Source organism: Archocentrus centrarchus, chromosome 6, assembly GCF_007364275.1.
Source record: "Archocentrus centrarchus isolate MPI-CPG fArcCen1 chromosome 6, fArcCen1, whole genome shotgun sequence".
Lineage (NCBI taxonomy): Eukaryota > Metazoa > Chordata > Actinopteri > Cichliformes > Cichlidae > Archocentrus > Archocentrus centrarchus.
The window spans coordinates 1,664,784-1,687,192 of record NC_044351.1 but is presented as its reverse complement, the minus strand read 5'-3'; the positions used below and the strand labels follow the sequence as shown (position 1 = coordinate 1,687,192).

At 47.6% G+C, this 22,409-nt stretch overlaps 1 protein-coding gene across 1 annotated transcript; it reads right to left on the bottom strand.

The window, feature by feature from the left end:
* Window positions 1–4,632: 4,632 nt before the first annotated feature.
* Window positions 4,633–16,940, bottom strand: nup160 (nucleoporin 160). Its single transcript, XM_030730743.1, has 34 exons — window positions 16,811–16,940; window positions 16,271–16,379; window positions 15,998–16,208; window positions 14,408–14,630; window positions 14,146–14,336; window positions 13,823–14,059; window positions 13,639–13,736; window positions 13,395–13,479; window positions 13,232–13,300; window positions 13,060–13,143; window positions 12,803–12,973; window positions 12,528–12,627; window positions 12,280–12,445; window positions 11,328–11,461; window positions 11,078–11,238; window positions 10,142–10,278; window positions 9,909–9,979; window positions 9,589–9,739; window positions 9,405–9,474; window positions 8,764–8,862; window positions 8,567–8,686; window positions 8,346–8,441; window positions 8,174–8,268; window positions 7,860–7,956; window positions 6,695–6,800; window positions 6,442–6,602; window positions 6,306–6,366; window positions 5,932–6,042; window positions 5,733–5,856; window positions 5,561–5,659; window positions 5,308–5,449; window positions 5,102–5,227; window positions 4,912–5,007; window positions 4,633–4,830 (listed from the first exon to the last, which is right to left on the bottom strand). Exons 1-34 carry the CDS (start codon window positions 16,899–16,901, stop codon window positions 4,732–4,734), a joined length of 4,191 nt encoding a protein of 1,396 aa, XP_030586603.1. The 5' UTR covers window positions 16,902–16,940; the 3' UTR covers window positions 4,633–4,731.
* Window positions 16,941–22,409: the final 5,469 nt, after the last annotated feature.

Genomic DNA, 22,409 nt, shown 5'->3' with positions numbered 1-22,409 from the left:
TCCCTCAAATTAAAAGTCTGCCCTTCAGTTACATCCTGACACTTTGATTTAAAATCTTCTGTGAAGGAATATAAAAAACTTTGTCCAGAAACTGGTCGTCATCACATGATGCTCCCTTTGATCTGTGACAAACTGAAGCGATTTCCACGTCTCAGGAAGCTGTAATGTGTTTAAAGTCAGTCGCCTTAGAAATGAGCAGCAGCGACTCTCAAAATCATTCACTGCAGTGCCAGAAACCAGCAGATTAACCAGTTTCTGCTTATTTTACTGGGATTTAGTTCTTTATAGATTCATCAGTGCTATTAAATTTTATTTATATAGCATCAAATCACAACAGTTGCTTCAAGATGTTTTATATTGTAAAGACCCAACGATCAGATCATTTTGTGCAGAGATTTCATGTGACTCATGAAACACCGCTTTGTATGTGAGCGTGCTCAGAGCACCTGCCTTAATATTGAGCACAGTCATTAGCAGGACTCTGGAGAACTTGACTGCAGACTGAGGAGGTAATTCAGCCATTTGATTCAGTTGTGTTGGATCAGGGACCCATCTAAAACCTGCAGGACACTGGGTCACGAGGTTCAGAGGCTGTGCTGTCACTGAGCGCTCAGACGTCTTCATCTGTCACACCTGTAATTCAGTTCATCACGGTGAACACCTGACTTCAGAGATTTGTATGATGAAGCAGGATTTCATGCTGTTACAGATGGGGTGGAACAATTCTAAAACTTTATTGCTCTGTAAGAGTTAACGTCTGATCCTGGAACAGCACACCTGCTTGTAGCTGCTGACCTCACAATTTGAACCCCAGCTGACTCCAAACTAACTGCACATTCATGAAATTTTATAATCCATCAGATTCTCTGACAGTGATCAGCTCGCTCAGTCAGCTTTCTCAAGACTACCGTGACCTGGATAGGGACCGCAGTGCCGGTGTTGTGCCATAAAGTGATCCCAATGTTTGTGTGTTTTTATGTCTTTGCTTATATTGGTAAACAGAGTGCAGTCAGCATGCTTTATGAAGGGCTTATATATAAAATGCAGAAATAACCTGTTTTTCAACAATCTTTAGGAGTCTGTGTTATTGTACCTACATTATAATCAGTCCAGAGCTTTTTGGCCTCTTCAAATATCTTTATAGATCTGTGATGTTATATTTGTTGTGATTTCTGCAGCTTTCTGAGACAGATTTATATTTAAAAACACATTTTTAATGTCAGACAGTTTTTACCTTCATAAAAAACCAAATATATAAAAGTCACAAAAAGTGATCACAGCTTCTACCTTGTGATAGAAATGCTGTTTCTCACTCACAGTGACCTGATATCATTCAGAATATAGGTCAGCAAGTCATTTACAGCCGTTTAAATACAGGCGATCATTTTTTTTTGGCAAATACCGAAAATTGTTTTTTTTGGCAGGCTGTCACTTTTTGGCACAACACCGGCCTGAGGCATAGGCGACATATACGGCTGCATAGGGTCCCCTGACCACCAGGGGGCCCCCAAGCTCACCCACATTTTATTTTATACACATGCCAGTGTGCTAAAACAAGAGAGACTATTCCAACTGTCCAGATTTGTACACTTGTAACAACACTCATTTAATGAGTAGGCTACACTGACCTCCTGTGTCAGCTGGCATCCACATCAGCAGCTGTGACCTGATGGTCCCTCAGTTTCGGTCATTTGTGGATGAAGCTCCAAAACAGAAATGTGAGAGAAAGGAGCTGTCCCTCTGAGACAGAGAGGAGGGAAAGGAGACGATTAGAGGATGAAAAAGACAAAGGTATGTTTCCGTGAGCAATCAGCAATCATCCTCAGTGTGTTACTAATATATGTTTTACTTGGATCTTACTGTTGTGGTCCTGGGTTTATGAGCCAGTGTTTTTAGATTTAGGACTTTGATTTTTCTTTTTCTATTGTTCTATTGTTTTGTTGTTAATGTTACAGTTTGATTCCTAGTTTATTGTGTTTTTGTAGTGTTTAAGTTTGTACTTTTTTAATTCCGGGTTGGTGTCTTTGTTTCTGTCCTCAGGCTTCTTCGTTTAGTTTTCTGAGATATGTTCTTGGCCGTTGTTCACTTTCTATTGAATCCTGTTCTCAGGCTTCCTGTGTTCCCGGCTCTGTTTGGTGTTTTATTGTTTCTGGTTCAGTCCTGGTCTCTGTTCCCTGTGCTGTAGTTCAAGGCCTCCTCTTGTGTCTAGTTATGATCTTATAACAGCATAATAACATATTTCTCGCACTTCTTGTAGCACTGAGCCCAATTGATGACCACTTGTGTTCAATATTATTCTCAGCAAATCTGTATGTTGAATAATTATTTGCATATTACAATTGACTTATTTACCAGTGTGTAATTAGGCCATTTGCATAGTTATGCAAAAATATATATCTTTTGGATGAAAACAGTCCGACATGTCGAAAAGCAGGTCAAACACCCTAAATCACATATTTCCTATGCCTATGTTCTCTACTGGATATGACATACAGTGATACTTGTCCCACCCTCCTCAGTGTCATGGAAATAACAGTTTTACCATGTGTATCATACTGATACTCAGCTGTACCTATCTATGAAGCCAGATGATGCACATTGAGTTAAACTGCAGGAATGTCTTAAAGACATTAAGGCCTGGATGACCTCTAATTTCCTGCTTCTAAATTCAGATCAAACTGAAGTTCTTGTACTCGGCCCCACAAATCTTAGAAACATGGTGTCAAACCAGATACTTACTCTGGATGGCATTACTTTGGCCTCCAGTAACACTGTGAGAAATCTTGGAGTCATTTTTGACCAGGATATGTCCTTCAATGCACATATTAAACAAATATGTAGGACCGCTTTTTTGCATTTGCGCAATATTTCTAAAATTAGAAACATCCTTTCTCAGACTGATGCTGAAAAGCTAATTGATGCATTTATTACTTCTAGGCTGGACTACTGTAAAAAATCCTACTCCTCACGGCTACAAGGTCTTGAATAATCAGGCAGGCGGTGAAATGACCTCTGTTTTCAAAGAGGGGAACTTCCCAAAGTCTGACCTGCATCGACCCTCCGCTCAGTGTCCTCCTCAGTCATGCTGGTTACCACGATCACTGCAGAAGCGCTAAGCCGAATAATTACACTGAGCTCGTCCTGCAATAACTTACCGGTGACACCGGTAGGTCCTTTTTTTTTGTTTTTCTCTGTCAAATTGTATGAATTTGTGTAACTTGTAGTATTAGTGTATCAGTAGAATTCAGCTGAGGGCGCAGCGACTTGGCCGGATGGGCCCGGACCCCTGAAGCCATTCAAAGGGCTGACGCTGCAACCTGTGACCCGCACACTGCGCAGCCACGAGGACTCCTACTGTCAATAAATAAAACAAACTAAAAACAACAAACAAACATGAAAAACCACGCCCATTAATTACAGGAGATCAACAATTCTCGTGACAGGTGAGTTTTTGAATTATTATTCCCACTGAGGCCCCAGGTGTAAATATCTCATAAACAGCAGGAGAAATGCTGCAGGTTCAAAGCCTCAGACTGAGTAAAACATCACGGCGCAAATAAAGTTCAGGAAAGCGTGTTCCCGGTTCAGAGGTCTCTCAGCGGAGGATGACGTGTGTGCTCAGATTCATAAAGGTAAGCGTGACAATAAAGCGTAACACTCTGACAGCTTCTAGCTTTGTTTGACAAACCTGAAGCCACAAAGCTTAAAAATCAACCAAACACATCCATTTCTCCCCAAGGCTGGCAAACGAAGCCCAAAAGCACGTGTGTGGTTATCACAATAAACACAGCAGTCTTTTAGCTTTTATTTTGTAAACTGATTTATTTTATGTTCCAGCAACTGAAACAGAGAAAAAAGTATTTGCTGACGCACTCCGTTCACTGCAGTCTAACAGTCTCCTTGTTCCTCCAAAACATGTGCTGATCATAATTGGTAGGTATAATCAGCAGCTTTGTTTAGACGTGTGCAGTCTGTGTCACTGTTTCATTGAACGGCATTAGCATTATAGAGGAGGTTAGTAAAGGTGACCCCATCACCCTCTGCATGAGACCGTGGGTGAGCTGAGAAGCACCTTCAGAGACTGAAACATCCTCGCGCTTTCACAGCTCATTCATCCCAGCAGCAGTTAGACTGTACAACACATCATGAGTCGCTTTACCTCCACTGCCATCACTTTATGCATACAGTGTACCTTTACATATAGTACACATACATTTTATTTATTTCAAACCCACCCATAATGCATATTGTGTACGCTGTATACAAATTACCAGCTACAAATACATAAATCTCTATATAGTATTTTGATGTGTGTGTATTGATATATTTTATGTGTATAGTGTTCTCCATTTCATTTCATCCTTCTCGGTACTTGAGCTGCTAAAATAGGCAAATTTTCCCATTAAAATTTAGCTCATCTTATATGAAGATGTGGCGATAACAAAAGTGGCCAGCAGGTGTCACTGTGGAGATGGGCTTCAGATTGTTTGGAAGCTTGAATACAATCCCGGCACAAATGCCTCGCTTTGCCCATCACCAGAGGACTCTGGGCTCGTGTTTCCTCCTGGGTGTGAATGTAACACCTGTAACCGTCACATGATTGTTCATTCTGACTGACGAGTGAGACTCAGGGAAAGTTAGAAAATACTTTAATTCAATCACATTTACAGCTGAAAAACACGATGGTACAAAATTAACTATAAAAATATATACACGTCTCCCCTCGCCACCTCAATTGGCGTGCCAGCTCTGTGCAGTGAGCCTCCGTCTGCTCATCAGCTCCACGGCACGGTGGTACTCGTTCAGTTTGTCTCGAACTTTGTCATAAAGCTGAAAAATACAAGGCGCAAAAGCTTCAGATCACATGTTCGATTCCCGCTTTACTCACACAGGAAACAGGAAGTAACTCACAGCACTCTGCGTCTGCGTCTCGTTCAGCGCCTGCAGCAGCTGGTCGATGGACGTGTACGGCAGCCACGCCGGGGGAGACGTGGCCGAGAGCGGCCGCTGAAACCACAGAAGAAAAAAAAAAAAAAAGCTGTTAAAACTCCACCAAAAGACGCCACCATCTTCCACACGTCACATGTGGTGTGACCTTTACCTCAATTCCAAAGTACTGGTGACCCCGCCCCAGGACGGCATCCACGTACTCCAACACAAGTTCTGCCGCCGCCTCCAGGAGGTCAAAGTTCAGGAAGAGGCGCAGCATAGACGGAGCGTCCACACACTGAAGCAAACAAAGAGGCATGATGGGAAAAATAAACGCCAACTGTAACCCCACCCACTCCTCACAGGCCGAGCTCTCACCTTGTAGGCTCTGACCAGCCAATCGGGCAGAGGGATGCCGTGTGACAGCAGCTTGTGAATGACATACCGGTGATGCTGCCCGCTGGTGGAAGGGTACCTGTCCAGGTAGGAGGCAAGGAGACGCCACGCTTCATCTGCAGCACTGAGAACAGAAGAACATTAGACACAGGGCCATGGGGTCCACTTTGTACCTGCTTCAGTCAGGTAAACCCGGGTATATTTATCAATCAACCAGCAATTACTGGAACCACACCTAGACTCTTTGGTGTTCACAACTGACAGCTGATTAGCAGCCAACCAGCCCCAGGCTTCATTCTGAGACTCCTCCCCCCCAAGCTGCAGCTTGATGCACCTGAACACAAACAGAGCGAAGTAAACAAACATGTAAACAAGAGTGTCACTGAGGTGTGCGGCGGTGGACCTACTTGAAGGCGAGTCCCTCAAAGACGGGCGTCAAGCTCAGGCTGAAGGTCTGACTCAGAGTCAGAGCTGAGTCAAAGAGACCCGTCTGGACCAGTAAGACCAGCAGTTCTGCTGCAGAGGCCCCGCCTACACAGAGAGTCACCTGATCAGCCACTTCCTGTGCAAACCCATGTGTAATCCGATATGTAGGCGCTAGCGTACCTGCGATTGCGGCAGACGGTGGGTGGTGCTGGGCGAGAGTGAGGCGGCTGCGGGAAAGGATGTACTCCTTCTCCAAGTCTCTGAGCTCCAGGATGTCCACCTGACGTTTGACTGAACAGGAAGCAGAGCGAGGGTTACAGCAGCTCGCCACCAGTGGGCCTGAACTGAAACCCGATCTATTCTGAAAACAGTGCCACTTCCTGTCGCGGCGGTAGCTGCGTGTATGTTACGGTGACCTCTGAGTTCATGACTGTTAGAGGGTCATTTCTTCTTCTGTTTTTAATCCCAGCCAGACACTTGAAGAAAGTTTGATGTTAATGTGGTCACCTGAGCTGTGTGTGTGTGTGTCTCTCAGAGTTTTACTGATGGGTCACCTGGTTCAGCAGGAAACTCTCCGTCAGAGTTTCTCTTTGGAGACGCACCTGGACGCTCGTACTGCAAAACAAAACACACGAATGGGCAGGTGACACTCAGACTGAGTCAGATGTGTGTGTGCGTGCGCGTGCATACCGTTGCCCCAGAGACCGGCTGGACGATCCAGGCGTACTCCGGCCTGATGAGGCGCAGACAGTTGAGAGCAGCCAGGTAACAGTTCACCTGTTTCTGAAGGCCGAGGCGAGTCCGGACTTCCCGACCGAGACGCATCCCAAACTCGAACATCACCGTCCCCGCTGAGCGTGCGCGCGCACACACAAACACACGTTACATACTGAACACACATGATGGAGGCCTCTGTGTTTGCGTGCGCGAGTGTGATTCTGACCTTTGCGGTAGTTGTGGCGAGCGATGTGGAAGGCGTACAGCAGCTCGTAGTAGTTGTGCGTGAGCAGGTCGAGTCCCCGGGCCCGAGACTCGATGATGCTGACGACCTGAAAGCGAGTCAGAGGTCAGCACAGGGTTAACCTCTCCTTGTTTAAGGAACAGAGTGAGGTAGAAATGTCCCCACACAGCACCCATACACATGCTCAGGGTACTGAATCCTGTTAATCAGTGTTAATGACTAACTTTAGAAATAACTTCAAGAAAAGTTCACAGTTAGAATATTAAAGCCAGCTTCTTTTACATGATTACTTTTCCATAATGTTAATTCTGTTCAGATCAGTTATTTATGGTGTTTGTTATCCATGCATCCAACTTCTGCCACTTATCCAGGGCTGGGCTGTGGGGGAGCAGGCTAAGCACAGAAGCCCTCCCCCAGCTCCTCCCGGTATACTGAGGCGTTCCCAGGCCAGAAGTGAGATGTAATCTCTCCAGGATGTCCTAGAGCTGCCCGGGGCCTCCTCCTAGTAGGACATGCCTGGAACACCTCCCTCCCGAGATGTCCAGCTGGTTCCTTTCTATGTGGAGGAGTAGCGGCTCTACTCTGAGCTCCTCCTGAATGACCAACCTCCTCACCCCATCTCTAAGAAAGTCCAACCATCCTTCAGAGGAACTTCATTTCTGCCACTTATGTCCATCATCTCATTCTTTTGGTCCCTACACTGAGCACGGGGTCACAGATGAGGGTGGGAACATAGATCATCAGCTTCACCTTCTCACACAGCATCATCGTCATCACTGCAGATGCTGCGCCGATCCACCCGTCCATCTCACGCTTCCCTCCACCCTCGTTAATGAGGTACTTAAACTCCTGCACTTGGGGCAGCAACTCGTCCCTGAGCTGGAGAGAGCACTCCACCCTCTTCCAGCCGAGGACCATGGTCTCAGACTCGGAGGTGCCCGTCCTCTTCCTGTTTTTTTTACTGGTGGATTCTAAAGTATATTTCACCATACAATCACAAATATCTGTAAAAGTATCAAATCTCACTCATAAAAATCTGATGAAAATTGACTTCAAGAATTTACACCCTTGTTATTACTGCTGTTGCTGCACGACAGGCTCAAAAGGTCAAAATGTTACCCATGAGGAGGTCAGAGGTCATGCTTACCTCGTCATGCAGGTTGACATACGGGAAGTTGACCAAATCCTGAAGCTGGGAGCGTTCGCACAGCACCACCACCAGCTGACGGAGGCAGTCCAACTGCCTGAGAGAGAGAGACAGGAAACACTGAATGACACCTGACCTGACCCCTCACCTGTGACCTCAGCACGAATGTTTCCTTTGCTTCACATAAACGCCGAGCTGAGTCTGAGCACCCAGTCATGTCTGAAAGGGGCTTCAAATGTCACTGTTAAGAGAGTTTACTTTTACCTGTGACAGGTAAATGGTGTGTGTGTGTGTGTGTGTGTGTGTGTTCGTACATGCTGCCGTCGGGGTTCTGGGTCAGAGCTTCGTACGCCTCGCTGTTGTGTCCCAGGTCCAGATGATGTTTGAACACCCGCGTCCACAGAGCCGCCTGGACAGAAATATCAGATCAGTTTACATGCCCACAGCACGCCGGCAGACTGCTGCTGTCAGACCGCCGCCTCTCACCTGACTGCTGACATCACCAACAGCCTCCGTTATGGCCAGAGTGGCGAGCTGGATGACGAGCTCAGGAAGGCCGACGTCCTCCAGCAGCCGGAGCACCTGAGAGGAAACACACACGTGTTAAAACATGTCACAGCGCTACTTCCTGTCCCTATCAGCTTTCTAAACATCTGCATCAGGTGGAACTGGACCGTGACGATGACCTCAGAGTCTCCGCCCCCTACCTTGCTGTAGTACTGCAATCGAGGTGTAGCAGCAGCGTCTTCATCCTCGCTGCCAGTCAGCCTCATCAGAAACTCCTCCTTCTCCACCTCGGTCGCCGCCTCCTGGAAGCACCGAAGAGCCTGACAGAGAAACACAGGAAGTGAGATCATAGCAAGCAACTCTGCCTGGATGTGATGAGGTTACCACGGTGACCCACCTTCTGGCCTTCACCATTGGCGAGGTAACACTGAGCCAGCATGAAGCGACAGGAGCCGATGTTCACCTGACACCACGGGCCAATCAGGCGCACGTACTCCTGCAGATGGAGAACACAAAGATGAAGGGCAGGTGAGCCGGGGGGGGGGTATATTATTTGTATTATGTATGTAAATTTTTTTTATATATATATATATATATATATATATATATATATATATATCCATCCTTTGGCTTTTTGTGGGTGGGCTCATTGATTACAGATGTGGGCGGAGCCAAAACAGGTCACATGCCTCTCTCACCGATATACCATTGATTGTTTATTCTTTGATTTCCAGCAGAAGCATAAATCTCTGGACCTTTTAATGATATGGATTTTAAAAGAACCTTCGGCCACTCTAAAGAGAAAGCGTCAGAACGAGGAGGCAGGAACATCAGATCCTGGGAGATGTACGGTCAGATCGCACCGTTTCAAACTAACGAGTTATTCATTTAGGACGAATTAAAATGAGCTGAATGATTATTTTGGAATTAAAACCTGTAACGAGTCTCTTCCAAACACCGAGTATGAACCAGGGCTTCACAGTGAGAAAGGAGTGCTTTATGGTCACATGACTGAGGAGGAAGAAGGTGAAGACTGACCTGCAGCTGAGTGTACTGACAGTTGGCCAGCAGACACTCTGGGAACTGGAAGCCGGGGTTACTGGGCCAACTGGGGAGACCAGTTAAGGGAGAACAGGAAGAAAACAGGAAGTAAAAACTACAGAGTCAGTGAGTCTTCGCTTTAACATGAAGAGGAGCCTGATGAAGGCACGATGAAGGATACAGCAGCTGTGCGAGCAGCTGCACCACACTGGAGATCATGTTGGTCCAGACGAGCAGAGAGCTGCTCTGCTGTTCCAAGAACATCTGAGAGACGATCAACCTGCGAGCTGCCGTCTGATAGAAGAGCTCCACGACTGTCTGAGGGTTCAGAGCTGCAGAGGGCAGTAAACACACACACACACACACACACACACACACCCACACACACACAGTCTGTGACTTATGAAGAGAACCAGCCTGAAGACGTTATTCTGTTTCTTCAGATCATCAGAAATAAAAACTACATGCTGTGAAAACAACTTTAAGTTCAGAGCATCTCACCTGATCTTCCAGGGGACATGGTGGGCGTGTCCGACAGCTCCAACACGGTGAGGTGCTGCAGGTTTGCATCTCTGAAACATCAGAACAGGAAGTGATCAGCATGTCTGTTACGGACACGTGAAGATGACCTCAAACACATCAAAATTAAATCAGGGAGGGTTTTTATTCTGGTTACAGATCTGTGAATACTTCAGGTTCAACCGTGTACAAATACTGTGTGTATTTGTACTCACATGGTGTTGATGGGAACAGAGGAGGCGAGGTTCTGACTGACATGTTTCAGAAGGTGATAGGAGGACAGAAGGTGAGAGGTCCGAGGAATCAGGTCCTGCTGGAGCTGCAGCAGCTGAGCTCCTCCACCCAGAAACACCTGGACGGACACACACACACACACACACACACACACACACACACACACACACACACACACACACACACACACACACACACACACACACACACACACACACACACACACGTGAGAACCCGCCCTGTTCAGCTGAAGCCATCTGGCTCATAAAACACATTCAAGGAGGGAAACAATGGATCCCGTTGGCATGATTTAGCACTTGGAGGAGGAGGAACTGTTGTTGGTGAGAAGCTCTCAGATGTTTCTGGCAGCTGGTCATCAGGTTGAGCAGCGATTTTCCCTTCTCTTTGCAGATCTTCCTCCTGAAGGTTTCCTAGCCTGCTGCTTGGAAGCATGAAGCTTGTATCAATGCATTTTCACATGACGGAGGTCCTCGTCCCTCAGCCGTGTGACGACAGGATGGTGCCACATCAGGATCTTCAGGTAAAAACTCCAGGTGAGTCTGAATCTGGGTCTTCATTGCAGTCACACTAACACCTTAATATGTTACCAGAGATTTTCTTGGCAACTGATCGTAGCTGCTTGGAGATCATCAAGAAGATCCTCCTGTGAACCTCTGAGGTCATCCCTCACTCTTCTTATGCAGGGATGAGATCTGAACCTGGACTGAGGCTGACTTCCTGTTAAACCGAGTTCTTCCTTCCTACCATCACCAAGTGCTGCTTAAAGGGGATCGTCTGGTTTGTGGGTTTCTCTCTGATATCTCACAATATAAAGTACACTGCTGCTAAAGGGTTGGTGCCAACATGTTTCTCTCTTATACAAACGTGTGTGTGTGTGTGTGTATGCGCGCACATACGTTGTCTCCGAAGCGTAGGTACAGTTTCTGCAGGATCAGCAGGTCTCTGCAGAACAGCGCTCTGGTCATGGCCATGTGACAGACGGCCTGACAGACGACAGAGACCGCCGTGCTGCTGCCGTACAGCTGAGACAGGCTGATCCTGACGTTCAGGCTCTGACCTGCAAGACAAGGCACAGGGCACACTGAAGCTCCGCGGCCTGACAGCCAGGTCACAAGGCATGAGTTTTAGTCGCTGAAAGCTTCCTACCAGGTGCCATGGGTCCATCTGCAGCGACCTCCGCGTCGGTCTCCAGGTCCATCTCCCTCAGCAGGACCGTCATGGCCGCCATCGGGTTCCTGACGTCCTGCAGTTTGTTCTGGACGTCCACGATTACGTTATCACTGCAGGAGATGAGACCCCACGTCTTTAAATCGTAACCAGATCACCTGGATTTTTTTTACCGCTTGTCTGTTTTCACTATTTATTATCAGAAACCAATTTATCGACCAATCGAAAGGAACCCCGACTAATTCAACCTGCTATCCTCTGAAGGTCCACACCGACTAACACAAGCTGAAACAGTCAAGGGAGAAACGAGGGAGGAGATGTTAGTCTGCACGGCTTTGAGCAGGAAAATACTCATGGACTCATCGCCCGCATCTACGTTCTCAGCTCTTCTCTCCTGATCATCCTGAAGTACCAACAGGAAGGATGAGAAATATCAGACGGGCTTCTCCTAAGTTCCTGAAGCCGTTTCACCTGAAGGCTCCAGACGCTGTTAAAAACCAAAGGCATCGACAGTCTGCCAGTTACAACTGAAGCTCAAAGTGACCTTTCACCTTCTAACTAACCAGAACCCCCCCACACACTAACCCAACATTAAACCTCCAATGATGAAGCTGCTCAGTGCTCAAAGGAAAGAAAAGCTAAACTCACAGAAAACCAAAGGCTGAAGTTCTTCTGTGGATATTTGAGTTTGCATTAACTTTAGTCAGAAATTCAGCGACATAAAGATGACTGAGGGGTCTCTGAGTTCTCTGTATCTGCATGTACACCTGAGCTCCCGCTCACCTGTTTCACCTTTAACAGGATTTATGATCAGGAAGCTATTCATTCATAAAGAACTTAAAGGTTCAGGACATCCCTGCTAAGTAAAATCAACCAGGTGTGAGTGCAGGTTACACGATCATGTGTGTGTGCTGCGGGTCACGTGACCGACCTGTCGTTACACAGCAGGTTCTCCAGAACGAGCTCGGCCGCTCTCTCAGGCGCCTGCAGGTACTCGAGAGCTTTCTCCATCTCGTAAGCCATCTCTGCCGAGACGGAGTCGCTGACGAGCCGCAGGCACTGAATCAGCTGCAGGACGTCCCGCGCCACCTCTGGGTCTGACGGTGCAGGTGAGTACAGGTGAGCATCAGGGCAGACAGGTATCATCACCACAAACTAACACGCTTCCTGTCTCTTTACCTTCAGTGATGGGTGTCTCCTCTTCTGAGAGGAGGTACTGGTCATAGGAGAGGTACAGATGATCCACGGCAAAGCACGGCAGCAGGAATGACACGAAGCCCTGAAACAACAGCAGGATGAAGACAAGTTTCCCCTTCATCACATTGATAAACCAACAGCTGCAGGTGCTCAGATTCTTTCTGAGGAAACATCTGCTGCGTGTGAACCTCAAACAGCTGGACTGAACACACAGTAAACAGGTGCAAGACAGCACCCCCTGCAGGTCGTGCGCTCACCTTCCGGAGCAGACAGACCATCCCAGTATGCTGGCTCACAGTCAGACCCAGAGGAGACGACTGGACCTCCTGGTACTGCAGACAGCACGAGTAGAACCGGGACCAGAACTCCACCTGCAGCTGACGGTACTCCTCCTGAGAAAACTCAAACTCTGTGACGCTGCTCTGCAGCTGCAGGAGGACGAAACAGGAGACGAAGCTTTTTAAAGATATCTGAAACCTGCTGCTTCAGTCGGGCTCTGCTATTTCTGCGTTACCTCACTCTCCACGGCCAGCGTCACCTCCTTCTTCAGAGCTTCCCAGGACAGGTCAGAGATCCTCTCAGAGCCTCGACGGAAGATCTAAGTGTGGCCACAAACACGTCAAATCAACCAACCAACCAACCAACCAATCAAATCAAATCAATCCGATAAACAGGCAGGTTCTCACCTGCAGTGCTTTCACGATGGCCGAGGCTGTGAAGCGAAGAGGAGAGAAAAGAACCTCAAGGTACGTCTCCTGTCAGGGGGTCAGAGGTCACATGATCAGTACTTTCTGTTCATTTAAACAGCACTCTGGTTACAGGTCTGATACTGGTCTGCACTGGTCTCACCCGGGGGTCCAGGTCCACTCCAATGTGTACTTCCTCTTCAGGTGGAGGCTGAACAAACACCTGGTTCCACTGAGCTGCTGTGTTGCTGTGAAACAGTCAACATGTCAGATGATTGATGGAAACACGTGGAGAATGTCAGCGCAGGGTTCTGAGTTGGGCTGAGAATTTCACCGGTTCGCTACGACCACAATCAGCAAGCATGCCCGGCTGATCCTCTGATACCACCCGCAGCGTTTGTACTTACTGCTCAAAGCTGATGTATTTGACCACAGTGCTGTTGGAGTCGTCCACCCACAGAGCCCAAACGTCTGAGGAGGTCAGAGTGAAGTCCACCAGCATCTCCTGATCACAGAGAGAGGCTCAGAATGTAGGAAACACACCAAAAAACAAAAATACTACCTCACCTGCCTAACTCCGCCCACGTTTACCTGTGTGCTGAACAGCGAGGAGATGTGCTCGAGGCTGTAGCGGTTGTTGTCGGTGGCGACCAGCTGCAGCACAGTGAACTGCCCCCTCTGAGGAACGGCGAGGTAGACGCACACGCACAGGCCCGTGGTGGAGGAGAACGCCAGGCGCAGGCGGTGACCGTGACCCGGCACGCGCTTCACACCTTTACAGGCCGGCATGTACTCCAACATGTCTGCCTCCAGCAGGCAGGCCTGCTCCTGAGGGGGTGGAGCAAAGTCACGTCAGCATGCCGCGATTCAAGCATTAAGCATCAATGATGTGTGAGTGTGTGTGATGTCAGCACCCTGAGTGACCACATGCGCAGCCGGTGGTCCTGACAGAGGGCAAAGATGAAGGAATCTTCCTCCAGCTCCCGGACGGCGAGACTGAGCGCGAGGTCGGCCGGGCTCTGCTCACCACGGATTGCTGTGGGCATCCACCCAGACAGCCGCTGCATCACGGAGCTCCTCTTCAGCTCCAGCACCGACACGCCGCCTGCGAACGACGAGGACACGTCTTACAATCGGCATCGCCGTGTGCACGATTAAACAGAAACTCATCCTCACCCTGAGAGTCGGGCGGTGGCAGCGTGACCACCGTGATGCCTCCTGCGGGCGAGGCCAGAGCGAAGTGAGCATCTCCGTGGTAACTGAGCCAGGCAGCCGAAGTGCCGGGACTCGCCGAGGTTCCCGCTGAGCTGGGGATGAGGGCGCTGTAGGCGGGGTCCTGCAGGCTCAGCTTCCCCATGTCGGTGAAAATCGACTGCATGTGCAGCTCTGTGACCAGCTCCTACACACACACACACACACACACACACACACACACACACACACACACACACGAGTGAGGAATGTTTTCACGGTCCAGAAGCCCCACCTCCCCGCTGTGAGAGTTTTCACTCTTGAAGTCTCTGTGAAGTTTAACCTGAAATCTAACACCGAGTCACCTGTTTAAGCTGCTCCAGGTTTTCTGTTCCACAAAGAGAGTTAACTTAAACTGTGCCTCAGTGGTGACAGACACTGGGAACTTAACCTGCTGGCTGGCAGGTGTTCCCTCTGACTCCTCCCCTGCTGCTGCACCTGAACTACTCTGTTTCATTTCATTGTTCAGGAAGTTGCTGTCAGAGCTCAGAGAACTCATCTGCACGAGTTTCTGCAAATGCACAGTTTACACATCGTCTTGTTTGTCACAGCATCAAAGGACAAATGTGTCCATAATCGGCTCTTCTCTTTCTCCCTGCTGACATTGTTTACATAACTTAGTTCTATTGGAAGGAACGACCAATCACAGGCTAGTTTGGTCTTCCCGGGTTTAGATCAAATTTGTGCATCTGTGCGTTTGATTGGATGTTTTCCTAACTTGCCCCGCCCTTTCACAAAATTAAATAAGTTGTGATTAGATTCCATCCCCGCCAAGCATTTGTCTCATTTTCATTCGTTGATGAAAGCGTCAATTAATTTCGTTATCGTTTTCATCATTTTAGGTAGTTTTTATTTAGTTATCGTCTCGTTATCGTCACGTAAAAAAGGTTCGTCGATGAAAACTATGACGAAAATATTTCGTCAATGAAATTAACACTGACAGATGTTAGTTTGTTACGAAAGCTTTAATACTGATCAGTCATCAATATATACGGGCAGAGACAGCAATTTCCTTAGTGATTATCAGCTCAGAATCAGATCTCTACTCTCATCTGGACAGTAGTGCAGCTGATTGTAATCTGATTACATTTACTGTACATTACAGCACTGATGGATAAACATGTCACAGCTGGATCTTGGTATCTGAAGATGAGGCTGAGATGACCTTCAGGCTGATTACACTCATTAAATGATGTCAAACAGAGTTTTAAAGGTTCAGAAAAATCAGCTCCAGCCCCTCGACCCAGGACTTTGTTGCCATGATAACTAATCTCTCAGGTTCTGATTGGTTTCTCTAGATTTGAACCTTCAGGTCGGATCTCCTACATTTGGGAATCAAAGGTTAAAGTCGATGTTCTGACTCATCTGAACATGTTCTGTTTGAGCGCCGTCTTATCTGCGGCGAAGCTCCCATCAATCAATAACCTCCCACTCTATCCTCTGTGGTGTTCTGCAGCTGGTGGTCCCGGTTCTCCACCTGCTGCAGAACACCACAGGTCGCTGCCGGGTACTCACGCTGCGGTACATGCGCGTCGGATGGGGCAGCAGCAGCCTGTGGACGCTCTGATTGGTGGAGATGAGGATGACAACATTGCTGAGCGTCTCCTGGATGGTGACTCCTCCGGGGAGAACGGTGCAGTGAGTGAACCGTAGTTTGACAGCGTTGTTTAGGAGGTTGGTGTCCAGAGACTGCTCCACCAGCACCACCGAGTCCCCGGACGTGGACCTGCGCGAGTCATAGCGTTAGCTGAGGTCACCTGAGAACACCTGAGATCACCGGATACCCACCAGTAGATGAATCTGTTGCTGGTGACAGACAGTAGCTTCCCGCTCTCCTCATAGTGGAACGCTCCGGCGCTGTCAGGAAACTTCAGGCTGCCAGGTGGAGCGCTCACCCCTACACAGGTGAGAGAGAACAGGTGAGTCCTGTTTGAATAGGTCATTGATCTGCAGCTGTCCGAGACTCTGATTATCTGGATATCAAGCAGCACAGACACATTTGGCTGCAGGCAAAGATCACGTGATATGTGTGCGCGTTCCCGTCAGACGTCTGCCTGACAGCTGAGAGACCAGGTGAGCTGCAGGTGAGCGGCTAACAGAGCTGGCTGACACTAAACAGACAAAGGAGGATTTATGAGCTCACCAGCCTAGCAGCGAGCTCACCTGCTCAGGTTAGAGTCCGGAAATATAAACAAAAAACAGAAACACCTCCAGGCCGCGCGCGGCTAACAGGAAGCTAGCAGGCTAACGCCGGCATTAAGGGCCTGTTGGCTCCCTGTTAGCCGCGGTCAGCGCGCCGCAGAAGCGCGGATGTCGCGCAGGTGTTACCCAGGTTCACGGTGACCTCCCGCAGCCGCCGCTCGGCTTCTCTCTCGAACCCGCAGATCTCGATGAAGCTGCGCTCCAACGCCGCCGCCATCTTGTCCTCGTGCCCCTGTGGCCGCGCGCCGCGCTTTCAAACCTGCTTCCGCCTCCGTTCTTCTTCTATTGTTCATTGATGGCCACCCACGAGGCGCATCGGCGCCACCTGCCGGAGGACGTCAGCATGAAAACAGGAGTGTCCATATATCCGACCGCGCGGAGAATCCGTGAGTTCAGGTGTTGTCCGTGTCTCAGGTCTGTGCTGCGACCCACCAGAGCGCCGAAACTTCCAGCTGGGCCCGTTTAAACCCGATGAATCTGCTCATACAGACGGATCAGGGCTCTAATAACACACATTTAGTGTACTTCACTTTGTTTTCCAGGACATATGAAAAATCATAAAATCATTGTGTGTGTGTGTGTGTGTGTGTATATATATATATATATGATTTAAAAATGGGGACATTACAACTAAGCTTTAAATGTCCAGTTTATTAGGTGTCACTGAGCAGTCCTCTCCTCTCCTCTTCATGGTTATCATGGAAACAACAAGAAGATGAAATCACTGGTTGACGTCCACAAAGAAGAGAGGCAGACAAACCTTAAACTTCACCTCTGAGCTGCTGAAGCTTAGAGACCCACTCAGCTTTGGTCTGGTTTGAGGTAAATGTCCAGACTCGGGACAGCATCACACTGCTGACTCCTGCATCCTTTAACCAGGGCTTTAATAACTTCTTAAAAAGATAAAACATCCCAGATAGAAAATATTCAATTTTTGACTTTGGTGTTTACATTTGGCTCATGCTGTACCACTACTGTTGACCTATAACGCTGCTGCTGGCAGCTTGTTTCAGTAGAGGATAGGTGGTGTGCCATCAGTGACAGTAGCTCAGTGGAAAAGAAGGATGGAGAATGCCCTTCATTTACTAACACTTAGAAATCCTGCTGCCTGCAGCATCAATAAAATGTTGTTCAGGTTTTTTCTATGTTGTCAGAAGTATAATTATTGCAAATTTTGTGATATAATTTTAAGGCTATACTTCTGGTTGTAACTGAATGGAAGACTTGACCTTCCATTCTCAGTATTTGACCTTTTTTTGAGACCCCTGAGACTTTAAGGCCATTCATGGTCCTATTGTGACAGTAACCCATTGTGTTTCATGTTATAATAAGCCCTGTACCAGCCTGCAGTTGTTGGCATGGGGCCACCTCCTTTGTTGGCAAACACACTTCCTGTGCACAGGACAGTCTCATGAATCACTACACATTTTTTGTTTGGGTGTAGTCACAAGATTGTTGGCGCTCATTTCTGCAGTGGTGGTGTGGATGGTGGAGGTTTCCAAGGACATTTGACTGAAGAAAGGGTGATGTCTGTTCCACGAAGTTTCTTCTGTCAGGAGTGCCCGGCTTTCTGAGCCTTCAAGAGCCCCCATTAATGTTCAGTAGGGTTGAGGCCATGTGTTTGTGGAGAAGAGCTCATGAGTCATCACTCCTTGGGGGATGTGTCTGTGCTGCAGTGTGAGTCCTGCCCACAAAGAACAAACAGAAGGTGCTGCTGCTCCTCCTGGTTCATCCGGCTGCTCTTCAACTACAGCCTCCAGATATTTTCAGCACCACTATAGCTTTGAATGGAGAGAGTGGCATCATGCTCTCTCCTGCTGGCCTTCCTCCACACACTAACACACCACTAATCTCCTGCTTAGATTCATCATTGGACTTTTTCCATTAACCACTGTGAAATGTCTCCCAAGGGTTTGGCCTCATTTCCCATCTTTAATAGTGGTTTAGAAAGGCTAGCTGTCCACACAGACCACTGCTGGACAGCCTTCTTTTTTCATGACTTTTGTTCTTTATTTAATAAATTCTCTATCTTTGAACACATTCCTTTTCCTTGGTTAATCTTCTGACAGCGAGCTCACGTTTGGCTGGCCCCTGCTCCCCTCCTCCTCTAAAAACACACAACCACATAGTGACATCCAACATGCACACACACATTCTGCCCCTCCAGGAAGCATGGACAGAGGGACGAGTCTCAATCATGATCAAAGGTACTATAAAGCTCTTATTTTCAGTGTGTGCTGCACGACTCACGCAGGGAAGCCAGAGCAACATGCCCCTGAACCTCTCCCACCCCCAGGGGAAAAAAAAAGATCAGCTGAGCAAAAAAAACAAACCAAAATCGAAGCACCGTTCATCAGTCTCAGCCTGACTTTATGCACCAAAATAATTAAAATAATAATAACAAATCAGCTTTCTCTGTCATACAGACGCAGCATCACGGAGCATCGATTCAGTGCGTGACTTTAAGGTCTCAGGCCACTAAGCTGTTCTCACAGGCATTCCTGAACAATACTCAGCCTCACTTCAGGTGAGAACCAATACCCAACATGGGAATTCCCTGACCCACAATCCTCTGCAATGTGAGAGGGTAAATTTTCAGTGTTCCCATTAATGTGCCTACCAGGATGTCTCAGTTTCCAAAACAAAGGCAGTGAGTGCATTCTTATGATCTTCACCTTTCACACTTTGTATGTGTTGGAAAGAAGGCTGCTTCACTTTCCTCCTCTTCTTTTACACAATGACACCCACTCTGTTACTGTAACCACATTCATAATTTTACAACTTCCACAGTGTTTTAAAGCAATTCCCCACAACTGTTAATGAAGTTTTCTGGTTCTTACTCATACTTAGCTTTAGGCTTGTTATAACTGTTTATAGTGTCGCTATGCTATCTGACTTATTTACTGTCTGTGGAAACTGTGGAATTTCCTCTAGGTTTATTACTGTTTGGTGGTTTGAATACCAGGAATTAGTAATGACCAGTGTTGGGAGTACTCAGATTGCTTTTTAAAAATTTTTATTGTTTTTTTCACTATAAGGAGTAATTTACAGTTCTGATGTCCCAGTGTACCAGATGTAATGCACTATTCAAAGACTGCTATGTGCACATTGCTCATATCTGATAACCTCTGGTGACGCGGGAAAAATCTGCATTCTCTGGTCAGTGGTTGAAATCGGCAGAAACAGGGCGTTGCACCAAAAACCTCCTTGTGATTGCTTTGGTCTTTAGCAGATTGCTGCAGTTGCTCATAGCTTGCATGGAAGACAATGAGAAAAAGTGCAACACAAACCAGAAATGGAGACTGTTGGGCATCAGAGTAACGTCGCACCTTTTGAAATGTGTCCATTTCCAGTGTGCATCACACTGGAGTTGGTAGTTGGTGAGTTGGTGAGTGTTTGCAGACAAGTCAAGTCTTTGCATGCAAACTTCAGGCAACTGTGGCAACCTGCCAGCAACTAAAGTAGTCTCAAGAACATTTCTGGTGCAGCACTGTATACCTGTTTGCAACCAGTGTCGCACTGCAACAGCCACCAACCAGTCACAACCAGGCAGGCATGTAACCAGTAAAAATGATGGTCAGCCAGTGTGTAAGTGCTTATTTGAAGGCGACAGGATGTGGCTGCAAAAAGATTTCCGGTCCTGTGTTAGTCTATGGGGAAAAAGACTCTAAACTTTTTTTTTTCTGCTGAGTTCGTAGGCTCAGTTGCCCATTTGCCCCAGTTAGATGTGTTATATAAACCTGATCTAACAGCAGAGGTACGGCAGCAGAGAGCGACGGCTGAACTGCACGATCACGCGTTCAGCTGATGTGTGACGTGCAGACGTGGCTGATGGCAGATCAGTGAAGGTGGAGAATCTCAGCTGCACTCCAGATAGGATCTCCTCACCACAGGCAACAATCTCAGCACAACTCTGAATAATGTTCTCAAACCACAACATCCACCATGAAACTAGATTTGTAAAATATTAATGTAATACAAATGCAATGCAGAGATCACACAGAACAGCAGCCTGTTCAGCACTGATACCTGCAACACCTGTAACAATAAAATCATACCAGACACATTATTGTTATGTCTCTCAAGAGTCCTGAAAATGTCCTGTTCACCATCTGAAATCAGGCAGTTGGAAAAAACAAACGGGCCTAGTTTGACCACCTGGGGGCAGTAGACCAACACCAAAATAAGATTAGACATGAAGGTTGTGAATGTAGCTGCTGCACATGCAGGACTCTGCGACCAAAGGGGGTCCTTGGGCTGCACAGTGCCATTGCTTCTAAAATACTGGAATTCAATTATTTTGAAAATGATTGTAAAATTGTCATAGGTCAATCATATGTCATCACGGCATAGCCTCTAAGTCTGGTGCAAAACCGTCAGTCTGACAGGCAAGAAGAGGAACGCAGTGTTACCGGCACGGATGGACACAGTCTGACTTTTCCTGCTGAGGAAAACGGTCCCTGAAGGGAGAATGGTCCTTTTTGTTCATGATTAGAGTTTAACAGAAAACATACCATTTCATAACATTAAACACATGAAAACACAATTTTAAACCATCTTTTTACTCTTTTCATTTAATCAGAGAGTTGCACCACATCACATTTTGGGGTTTTACATACAAAAATCTAAACAAATGAAGTTTTAGACAATAAATTCCTGCAAGCCTGAATCAGTTATTTTAAATAGAAATGATGCACTCAGATACAAAAACATGCATGTCACATCAATGATCCATATATAAAGCATGCCAAAATATTTTAAAAATATAAACTCCACCCTTAAAAGCCCCTAACCCTACATTATTATTTAAGCTGGAGTTTATAATCCCTGTGATCTGTACTGCTGCTGGTTTGAACCTGCAAGAACTTGAGCACTAAAATCTCTCAACTGGCCTCCCACAGCATTAAACTGTCAGGACTCGAGGAGGAAGAGGACACACAAGCGGTGGCTGATGAAAGCAAGGTGCAAGTTTATTTACAGTGATTGATAAAGGTGCAAAGACAAGGGGGTCCAGGAAGGCGAGGGGGGAGGCGGCTGAAGCGGGTCGAGAGGCTGAAGGAATTCCCAGGTGGTGAGGGGCCAGCTGTGGTACGGCGTGGAGCGGCGGGTTGACGAAAAGCCGGGGTTTCCGAAAGGACGAGCAGGAACTGACACGGGGATCTGAAAAAGGAGCGAACACGAAGAGCAGGTAAGTAATATACATCCACGAAAGCGAGAGTCACACCAGAGAGCCGGTACTAACTGAGAAGTAGTCAATGATCCAGCGAAGAGTGATGGTCTGCTGGCAGCTTAAAAAGACCCTGCCTGATGGCTTGATCCGTAGCAGGTGTGGTGATCTCCGCCCTAGGGAGGCGGAGACACCGGAACCTCCGCTGTGGCCCGCAGGACAAACACACATGTATACAGACACACACACACGCAGACCCTCCCCCTAGGTTATGACAGTACCCCCTCCTCAACGGGAGCCTCCTGGCGACCGAAACTTCTCGGGATGGCGCCGCCGGAACTCCCGCACCATGGCCGCATCCAGAATGTTAGCTCGGGACACCCAGGATCGCTCTTCGGGACCGTAGCCCTCCCAGTCCACCAAGAACTGATAACCCCGCCCCCGACGGCGGGCGTCCATAATGCGACGGACGGTGTAGATCCGCTGGCCATCGAGAAAACGGGCAGGAGGAGGTGAGGCAGCTGGAGGGCACAAAGGACTGGTGGCAACAGGCTTAAG